This window comes from Macrobrachium nipponense, chromosome 47 (assembly GCF_015104395.2).
Source record: "Macrobrachium nipponense isolate FS-2020 chromosome 47, ASM1510439v2, whole genome shotgun sequence".
Lineage (NCBI taxonomy): Eukaryota > Metazoa > Arthropoda > Malacostraca > Decapoda > Palaemonidae > Macrobrachium > Macrobrachium nipponense.
The window spans coordinates 64,981-76,496 of record NC_087222.1 but is presented as its reverse complement, the minus strand read 5'-3'; the positions used below and the strand labels follow the sequence as shown (position 1 = coordinate 76,496).

The 11,516-nt window shown below is 39.5% G+C and overlaps 1 protein-coding gene across 1 annotated transcript; it reads left to right on the top strand.

The window, feature by feature from the left end:
• Positions 1 to 3,199: 3,199 nt before the first annotated feature.
• LOC135204390 (uncharacterized) lies at positions 3,200 to 4,105 on the top strand. Its single transcript, XM_064234607.1, has one exon. The coding sequence runs from the start codon at positions 3,200 to 3,202 to the stop codon at positions 4,103 to 4,105; it is 906 nt and encodes a 301-aa protein (XP_064090677.1).
• Positions 4,106 to 11,516: the final 7,411 nt, after the last annotated feature.

Below are 11,516 nucleotides of genomic sequence, written 5' to 3'. Positions count from 1 at the left end.
ACTTCAACGCCCATAATCCTTATGGGGAGGAAATAATGTAGATGCATATGGAGGAATTGAGAAGAACATCCTTAATACAAATGATGTCATCTTATACAATAATGGTTCAATGACCTAACCCAAAATAAAACCATCTATACTACTAAACACCTTTTCGGCCCCATTGACCTCAGTATTTGTTCATCCAGTACAGCTATAGAATATAATTAGTTTGATAATGACTACTTGCATGGAAGTGATCACTACCCAATACTTTAAAAAAATTTGTACCATCCCCTTCTCCAACTCTGAAAATTGATAATAGTATTATCTCGGAACCACAGGAAGTAGCAGAAGCATTAGGAAAAACACTTCTCAGATGTGTCCATCCCAATAACTACTCTAAGGAGTTTAGGAGAATACGAAACAATCAAGTTGCCATAATTTTTTCCCCAGATAACTCCGATGAGTATAATGCCCACTTTTCACTTGGAGAACTACAGAATGCATTGTCATCCCCTGAGGATTCATCTCCTGGTGAAGACGGCAGCTTGTATGCCATGATCTGTCAACTTTCATCAGGTGGTAAGCTCTTCCTTTTAACGATAATCAATATAGGTGGTATGGGAAACTGGATCCTGCTAAGGAGCTGGAAAATATCAATTATTATACCAGTACAAAAGACCCACAAAGATACTCTTCAAACAAGTAGTTTACTGTCCCAACAGCTCTGACTAGTTGCATATGCAAGCTGATGGAGAAGATGATCAATACTCGTTTGTGTGGTATTTTGAATCTTGAAACCTCCTATCTCCTAACCAATTTAATTTGGTTTTTTTGGAAAAATAGGATCCTCTCCTGAAGCTTTTCAACTAAGTTCAGGCCAAAAAAAAAGGTTTGCTACTGGTACCAAACCATTGTAGTGTTTTTTCATATGGAGAAGGCATACGATACCACCCATTCTAAGAAAGTTTCATAGAATGGGATTAAAAGGAACATGATGAAGTTTTTAAATTCTTTTTTTATCTAATAGAGTTTTAAAGTGTAGGATGTTTCCATATGATGCATATGACCGTTACTTGTATTCCGCCAATGTGTTTAAGTAAGGCGGGAGAAATTGAGTCTGGGGCAGTCTCGCTTGAGTAAGCGTAGCCTCAACATTGTCACGTGCACTGCTGCTCATCATGTATTGAACTGTGTGAAAATACAGCTATAGCATATTGCTCGTGTTTGAGTATACCCAACCTGCTTACATGGCGCAGTGATATAAGGACCTGGAAGCCTTCAAGATGTCGGGTGCAAGATATTCAACAACACCAAGAAGAGGGGCCCTTCGACGGGCTGCACGTAGCCGCACCAATGGTGGGAATGAGGACCTTCTGAGTGCCATGGCAAACCTTTTCTTGCAGCAGCGACAGAGCAGTGGTGCCCCCTCAGGTATGAGATTTTTTTTTTTTTCAATTATGCCCGACAAATGTTCGTACGAAATGTCACAAGGAGCATTTAGGAATGTGACGTAGGTCTATGATAGATTGGTTCCAAATTGGCAGGGTTTTCAACTGAAGATGCTGTGCTAAGCATTCGTTTGAACTGCGATGATCAGTTGCAAAGGGCATTGGACGCTTGTTACACGTCCGATGAATGGAAAGCCCTTTCTCTACATCAGGCATTGGATGCCGTCCAAGAAGTAACTCAAAAGTCTGTGAACCGTGCAATTCTGTGGGATAAATTTTTTAGTGCACAGCAAGGGCCTATGGAACCCGTGAAGACATATGTACATCGGTGTCAGGAATTGGCTTTAGATTGTGCTTTCCGCTGCCCTCGGTGCCAAAATGACATGAGTGACTATATGCTGACTCACAGGTTAGCCAGTGGTTTAAATAACTGCGGATTGAAACAAGAATACTCCAAGACTAACGAAAAATATAACAGTGTCGCCAAAATACTACAGAAATGTGAAATATATGAGGCAGCTGAAAGGGATAGTGGGGCCAGCAAAATTAACCAGACTCATTACTGCCAAGGTGGGGAAAGAATTGCTGCCCTATAATAATAATGAAACAGAACATAGTGATGTTGCGGCAGTAAAATCAAACTTCGTCGACAAAAGGATAGTAAGCTACTCATGTCAGGTAAGAGATGTGATAATTGTGGACGCATTCATGAGGAAAATAAATCTAGCTGCTATGCAAGTGAAGTGTGTTGCCACAAGTGTGGTGTAAAGGGTCATTTAGCTAGATATTGCAGAAAAAAATGCGCGAATAACAAGGCAGCAGGCATTGAAGTTGACCATGATGACGACACCATGTCAATGACGGCATGCACATTAGTGCAGCACTGTGGGGTCCAGCAGGTGACAGCATTGCGCGTAAAAGTTGAACATAAAATGAGACGTGATGTACCAATGTATGAAGCATTTATTGATGCTATTGCCGATACTGGGGCTGAAGTTTGTATTATGGGGGAAAAGGTTTTGCATCAATTAGGACTGAACGTGAAAGAGTTGCGTCGTTCGAACGCCAGGGTTAATCATGCAGCCGAAAAACCCATGAGAGTACTGGGTAGTGTGCGTTGTACAATAACATTGGGTAGAAATAACGCTCTAAACATAGAGGTGTTAGTAGTGTGCGGTGTCTCTAGGCTATACCTATCTATAGATGTATGTAAGTGTTTAGGATTAGTGGATGCAAACTTTCCCCATCATGTTAAGGTAGACGGAATATCAGTAAATAATATTGGTAGGGAACGGCCCAATAGTGTGGATGCCAATGACGTCACCAGTGATGGGAGCAACACCCATGACGTCATAGAGTTGCCGTTCTCCCCTCAGGAGGCCAATGTACCTAATTTCTCAAAACACCGGTGGGATTTGAGCGTTTATCTGGTACGGTATTCAATACTAAATGGAATCCATTACCGGTAATGAAGGGAAAGCCACACCATATCCACCTTCTCCCTGATGCAGTCCCATACGCATGCCATACGCCAATTCCAATTCCCAAACATTGGGAGCAAGAGGTAAAAACTCGGCTGGACGACGATGTAAAACTGGGAATAATCTGCCCTGTTCCTACAGGAACTGCAACCGATTAGTGTGCGCGAATGGTAGTAGTAGCTAAAAGGAATGGAAACCCAAGAAGAACAGTGGATTTACCAAAACAAAAGCTAAAGAACCAAATATTGCAAAAGAGAAACTCATCACACTTTTGCCCCGTTCGACATGGCATCCAGTGTACCTGTGCGTTCATACAAAACGGTCACGGATATGTTTCAAATACTATGTGGAAAACAATATCTGGCATATGCAGATAGGCTTACTGGTTGGCTGGAAATTGCCTTCTTCCCAAGTGGTGCTACTTCTGCTAAGTTGATCCCACTCTTCCGACGATACTTCATGCAGTGGGGTGCCCCGGAAGAAATCTCCCTCGACGGTGGCACCAATTTGGTAAGCACTGAAATGGCTAGCTTCCTACAGAAATGGGAGGTTAGGATGAGAATATCCTCAGCCCATTACCCCCAATCCAACGGGAGGGCAGAGGCAGCAGTACGTACAGCAAAAAGAACCATTCAAGATAACACAAGAAGCGATGGAAGCCTCGACACAGATAGTTTTGCAAGAGCCATTTTGCAATATAGAAATACGCCCCTAAGAGACATCGATAAATCGCCGGCACAATTAGCCATGGGACGACAACTCAGAGACTCGGTCCCCATGATTAAAAGCTATCATAAGATAACAGAGCAGTGGGCAGACATTATGATAGACAGAGAGGAGAAGATGGGTAGACACTTGAGAAATGTCAAGTTCCGTCATGATTCTAGTGCAAAGAGACTCCGCCCCTTGCAAACGGGTGGTACCACAGTAGCAGTGCAAAATGTTGTCTCTAAGGCCTGGGATCGTATTGCAAAAGTCATTGAAATGAAAGGAGACCTCCAATATGTCATAAAATTAGATGGTAGTGGAAGAATATCAACGAGAAACAGAAAACATCTTCGGGAAATAAGAGTGCAGGATTCCCCACCCACTCGTTCACTTTCCCCCGCTGACTCGTGTGCTGACCGCCAACCCAGAAGAGGGACGAGGAAAATAAATCCTCCGAGTTGGCATAAAAACTACATTTTGTGATTTCTCAATTATTTACAATTTGATTTCTCTTTAGTTATGCACATTTTTTTTTTTTTTTTTTTTTTGACACTGAATATGTGACCATTTTTGTAATAACTTGTCAACTTTATGCAAGTAAATGTCGTCCTACTTTGCAATGAGCACGTAATCACGTTCCACTTATATGATTTGTTTTTTCTTTCATATAACACCATTTTGTCGTCAGTATGCCTTACACTTCTCTTTGTATAATTACTTGATAAACCTTCAATTTCATGAAAAGTGTAATACATTTATTTTAGAGAAGGGATGTAGGATGTTTCCATATGATGCATATGAAAGTTACTTGTATTCCTGCCAAAATGTGTTTAAGGCGGAAGAAATTGAGTCTGGGGCAGTCTCGCTTGAGTAAGCGTAGCCTCAACATTGTCACGTGCACTGCTGCTCATCATGTATTGAACTGTGTGAAAATACAGCTATAGCATATTGCTCGTGTTTGAGTATACCCAACCTGCTTACAAAAAGTATGTGTGGGAGCAACTCTATCATCCCCATACTGTCAGGTAGAAGGGGTCCTACAAGTCTTTAAGTGTCACATGTTTTGCCATAGCAGTAAATGGGATCCTTGATGTCCTTTCACCTCGCATAAAAGGGTCATTATTTGTTGATGATCTTCTTATTTATATAATGTCATATGATGTCCTTTCTGCATGTAGGGACTTACAAAAGAATGTAGATGCAATATATGCAGGTGGACATCAAAGAATGGTTTTAAATTTTCATCAGCTAAAACTGTGGCAATGCGCTTTACAAAAAGCAGACGTGAGGAAGTAGTGCCAAACCTGCTTTTAAATGGAGGAATTTTATTGTATAAAGATGAAGTTAAGTTTATAGGTCTAATTTTTAATAAAAAAATTGACTTGGTCAAGTTATATTGACTATCTCCAGTTTTGATTGGGGGGCAGATAAGAAATAACTACACCATTTATATGATGCATTTTGTCTCTCAAAGCTGGATTATGGCTGCCAAATTTATTCTTCTGCAAGTAAGACAAAGCTTCGTGAATTGGATGTAGTGTATAACATGGGCCTGAGAATCTGCTCCGAGGCATTTCGGACTTCTCCCATTGAGAGTATTCATGATGATATCGTCACGTGGCCCTAGATCTCCACAGGGAAGAATTGGGACTTAGATATGCATTAAAGGTCAAAAGCTCACACAATAATCCATCAAATAAATTGCTAAATCAGACGCTGTCTATCAGATACAAAGCAAACTCTAAACCATTTCAAGTACACCTTTAAGAACAGCTGGATAACAATAACATCCTTAACGAAAAAATCTGGCCAGTTCAGTATCCAGAACACCCACCTACTGTAAAATGATGCTTTACAGACATATGTGAAAAGAACTCTCCCCCCCACAGGAAGTAAAGTCCAAATTTTTTAGAGCAAATCAACAGCAGCATGCGAAAGATTATAAGATATTTACTGATGGATCAAACTTCAGAGGAGGTCGTTGGCTGTGCAGTCATAACCAAAGAAAACTCCAGCTTAGGTCGATGCCTGACTCGGCTTCTTCATTTTCGGCCCAGTTGACTGCTGTAGTCCACGCTTTGAGAGAAGTGTTTAACTCTAACACCATGAAATCGGTTATTTATACAGACTCTCAAAGTGCAATTGATAGTATTTGTAGATATAACCCATTCATAATATACTATTTCGTATCTTGGCGTCACCAAATTGACATCCAAGCAAAGTCTTTAGACAGTCATTCTTTCCTAGGGCGTGGGGTTGTATAAAGGCAAGGTGAATATTAATCTCTTCTGATAGCAGGGTTTCTTGCCTAGAACTATGTGTAACATGATTCTTTATCCATGGACATCCATGTCATTATTGGGTTCATTTAGCCAATTGTGTTGAAGCATTAATTATTGTTGTGGTATTGATATCAGCTATAATTTGTGTGAATATTTCAGGTGATTTAATTCAAATTTTGAGGTTAGGGTACTTGTAAAATTTGTGTGTGACAAGCACGTGAGAGCTAGTTGTAATGGCGTGGTATTGACTTCATAGTCATTGTAGTGAGCTAATTCTCAATAGGAAGTTGGTAGCATGTTCCATGGTTTATTTTTTTATTAAAACATAAAAAGACCTTCATATCTTTCCAATCCCTCACCTGTGTAGTAGCAGTTTTGTCATCTGATCTTGCTATTGGCGAATACTGTGAGGACTGAGTAAGACGAAGAGAGTGAGCGAACTAATTTTATTCGGCAAATGAGGCTGTACATAAGGCGGCGTGCGGACAGAAGCATAGTGTCCGTCATACACGCACAAACAAACAAACAAAAAGGGACTGGGTTCCCGCTGTGAATGTTTCTTCACAGACAAAAATACATGAATAATATTACATAGAGGGAATGGATTCCCGACATATATACATCAAAAGAAAGGGCATAAAATGCTCTACATTTTAGTTCCTGGATGAAAAGAGAGGACATATGAATATACAGTTTTTTACAATGGAAGGGCGAACAATTGCCCAATTGTCGTCCTTACAGTAGCACCTTAACTTAACTGAAACTTTGGGTTGTCTGGTTTTCTGAAAAGTAAATAAGTCAATAAACAAACCTATTTAAAAGTATATCACTTTTAAAATGGTAGCCAAGCAAAACATAATGATAGTAATGTGGATGATAAGTACAGAAGTCGGTTACACTGAAGTTTTTGGTAATGTTCCCTGTTAGGCCTTCAGCAGACAATCTGTGGTGACTTAAAACGTTGGATAAAGACTTCGACCTCCCCTGAAATATACTTTTCCGAATCTTTGTACCGCCCTTGGAAGAGTATTAAATGATGTTGACCTTGGGGATGGATATAGCTTACACAAGTCCTTCAAACCAAACTGTGGACAATAGGACAGAACAGATGGGTTTCCCTGAGGTACAAATTTGAAGACCCAAGCCTCCTAGTGTGAGAATTATGTGACAGGAAGGAGCTGAATGAAGTGGAAATGAAACCATGGAGCCCTTTCACACTCCACAGAGTTGTTTATGTGAGGTTAAATACCAAATAGTTTCCTATAAGTTTACTAATTCCAGCTGTGACCAAATTTTATAATGGCCTTCCTAGTCAGAAATAATGGTGTGTACAAGAGATTTGGAACAAACCTTTTCAATGAAGAAAAAACACACATTTTTTTATTAGTTACATTCAGCAGGTTAAAATAAAGAACAATAGTGTTTTTTAGTGAAATTCAGGCTAAAAAGACAAGCGCTGGAGTACATACCTTCAGCCAATTCAGTGCTGAAGGAAATGAAAAGGGAGTTGGAGTGGTTGGACAGCAAAATAGAAGAGATTCAGAAAATGAAGGTGGATTGAAGAAAGGAAGTGAGAACGGAGATAAAACTATCGGTAGAAGAGATATGCAAAATTCTTTGAGGGGTTCAAGGTATCACAACTTTGCTGGACAATGCAAAACATATGTCAATTAGCAATTGGGGACAAGGAGAACCATATTTTTTTCTTTCGTAAATCTTCAGCCGAAGAAATATTCCTCGTGGATAGAGCAGACAGACTATAATAAACCCAAAGGGAAATTAAGACTTCGCTCCCCTCTTAAACATCTGGAGATCAGAAGATTCCACAACTGGGCTCAGCAGACTATGCCATGCTTTAGTTGTAACTTAGATAAAAACCGTAGCAAACCGAGTACTAATAGTATAACAACTCATACAACTAGAAAATGACAATTTTTGTGCCAGCAGCCTGCCTAGCATTGTGAGCAAAAACTGCAGATTCTGGTAAATAAGAGCGTCTACCTGGAACAGACACTCTACTAAGGACTGACGAATGTCTGGAATTTTGTACGATGTTGGAGTTACAATATTTCTTAGCCATGTCTATTCTGCCATTTTCATTAGGCTGGCGATAAAATGCTTTCCCATATTTTGAGAATTTGGTTTTGGGTCTGACCGAGCAGTTGGTAAATCTGACATAAGAATTTAAACAAAGATGGGAAACTGATGTTCAATTTTGATAATGGGAAACACTCACCTCTCTAAGTGGATTATTATAAAAAATGTTATCTTCTGTGACAATGCAAGAAAGTGGAACTCCCTGGACTTCCACCTGTAGCAATTCTCATAAAATATGTTTAACCAGCGGCACGGAATCACCTCGACAAGAGTGATTTTCCGTGGAGTAAGTTTCTGTGCAGGTTCTATGAAGTATCTCATCTAGAATTAAGCAGTTTCTGTAGGTGGGTTAATTATTCTGATAGTTTGTCTTTGTAGACAGATTCCAGTTACTTCTGGTGTACTTTCCTACGGCAGCAGGAAGGATCCATAACTAGTCTGTAACTATTCAAGTTTGTTTATTATTACTTAAATTCCGGCAGTCGTAATGATACTTGGCAATTATTTGACTCCTGCTTTCTTTGTATTATTGTTGTTTCCTAAGGAGCGTCGAAACCTGCCGATAACAGAGGATTGATTCCTGTTAGAGCCTGAGGGCAGTTGAGTCGAGCCAGTCTTGAGTCTTCAGTTGAGCTAGTCTTCAGTATGAGCCGGTCTTCATTTTTAACGAGTCATCGACAAGGCTGATGTGTATTTATGGCTCTGGTAATATTACTCAGGGTATAGGGTCCCTCGCGAGGCATTTATAAAATTATTCCTGAAGCTCATATTTTGCGGCCGCCTGGACGTGCTCTGGCCCTGACGGCTTATTGTTCATCACGGTTTTTTACTTCGCCTCATCTAGTGGATGCTTCTGTTGACACATAATGTTCTCTGAAGCATTAGCGTCAGTCACCTCTTGCTTGGATAGACTACAATGAGTACCAAAGTATTGTATTGTTAGGGGCAAATAAACTTAAGGGTAATTTGTAGTCAATCTCTTTGAGACTTTATTGCTGCCTCTTAATGACTTTCCTGCTGCCTGCAATTGGTTGAGTACAATTATATTTGTTTATTACATTTTTTCATATTGAAGGATTTTTCTCGTCCATACAGTGGTTCTGAAGCTCTATTGAAGGTGACACTCTTGATAATATTGTAGCTATATAGTGGTAGTAATATTCTTATATATCAATTAATATTATTATTCCTAGGCTTTATCATTTATGTATATTTTCCGTATTTCCAAAACAGGTATGGAGAAGCTGATCCTTTAATAAGAGGAATAACCCTGTGTTATGCATTTGATATTTTCATGCTACTAAATATTAATAAACTACTTTAAACTTTCAAAGTGTATAAATTAACTTCCTTCAATTGCATTGATTTTACAGATTTCAGCATACTTTGTCTATATTAAAAGATTATCTCCCTGAGGATAATCTCTCGTTACCCTTAGTTTCCCTCATGGAATTGTGTTCCCCTCTCTGACGTGTATGCGCACGTGCTCAACCTTGAAAGACTTCTGCGCAAATGCCTTCTAACAGACCCGCATTTGAATGGCTTTTCCCTGGTGTGCATCTGCATGTGTCCAGTGATTTTCAAATGCTTGCCACACAGTTTACTGTTGAATTGCCTCCCTCCAGTATGGCCAGTCATGTGACTGGTGAGGTAAACCCTAAAAGAGAAGGCTTTCCCGCACTGACCACAAACAAACATCTTTCCCAAACGGACTAATCTCCCTGTAACCAGTACTGACTTGTTACTCTAGAGTTTCCATTTGCCTTACGAGTTGCCAGAAGTGATTTATGGCCCACTGAAGGATTTGAACACTTTTCATGCAAAATTCAATCAAACTGTATGGCTCGAAATGTCAATCGTCAGGGGACGACACCCAAAAATCACCCTAAAGCTATAAATAGTTATCAGTTGAAGACACCCAGACACAAAGGGTTGAAGAAAAAGCATAAGCACAAAATTCTCCCATAAGGAATCAATCTTCAAGATTACTATGACCACCACCATATATGATATGGTATGAAGCAGAAAATCATAGTCAAAAGACAGAGAATACAAACATTAAACAAAAGAGAATCAATCGGAGAAAAAGAAAAAAATTCAATTCATCTAATATAATAATAATAATAATAGATATAAAGTCTTTACCTGTCATGAGGATGATGATGTCCTTACGTAATTTTTATCTTCTTCATAATAATATTATATTCATAAGATGAATGACAAGTAGAGACTGACAAGAGTGAGATTTTCAGGGAGAGAGACAGCAAAAGAGAGGAAAAGAGAGAGATAGAGAATCAGGGACATTTTCTGAAAGTGCTTCCATCTCCCTGGTGTTGCAAACTTGAAGGTCATCGTCATCTCTACCTGTAAAGAGTATTCATATATATAAATCATGGGGTAACAAATCAATTAGCCCCATATAGGCCTACATATTTCAATCCATCTGGCCTATAAAGTACCCATTTCATACTGATAAAAACTACCTGAATATTTATAGACTTAACGCTTTTATCATACAAAATTGATACAGAAAAGTCATAGAAATTAGTTTATTTAATAGGCAGTTCAATGATTAAAATATATGTATAAAACATGATACAATACAATCTATAATAAAGGGCTAAAACATTCTAAGTTCCCAATACCATTGTCTAAAAATGATATTTTAATAATAAAATGATATTGTTATTGTACAATACAGTTTTGTACATACTTACCTGGCAGATATATACTTAGCTATAGACTCCGTCGTCCCCGACAGAAATTCGCATTTCGCGGCACACGCTACAGGTAGGTCAGGTGATCTACTGCCCTGCCGCTGGGTGGCAGGAATAGGAACCATTCCCGTTTTCTAATCAGATTTTCTCTTCCACTTGTCTCCTGAGGGGAGGCTGGGTGGGCCATTCAGTAATTGTATATATCTGCCAGGTAAGTATGTACAAAACTTTATTGTACAATAACAATATCATTTTTGTACATTCAACTTCCCTGTCAGATATATACTTAGCTGATTGGCACCCTTGGTGGTGGGTAAGAGACAGCTATTTACTGAATAGACAGGTAAACAACATACGTTGTAGGTAATAAATAAAATCTTGGTTCCTACTTGTTTAGGCGGAAGACTTCATAGCTACTGCTTAGGAGTCTGCTTCGCCTCAAGAGCCTCAGCAAGGATGTGACCTATGGCTAAGAGTTCTTGTGGGTCTGTCGATGGGGTCTTATCCACTTACTCGACAGAGCCTGATGGCATTTGTCAATGGGGTCTTATCCACTCACATGACAACACACCTTGCCTAATGGCATAATTAAGGAGCACAACACCGATCCCGATCACCTGATCCTAACACGAGGGTTAGTGCTGATATTGAAAAGAGTTATCCCCAAACTCCTTTCAAACAACCCTAAAAACTCGACGCTAAATAAAATTTAACTCACTAGTTAAGGATCAGTATTGGCTCCCTATCCCAGCAACGTATCCGCAGACATGTATAAACCAAGAGAGAAGGGTCTCTCAT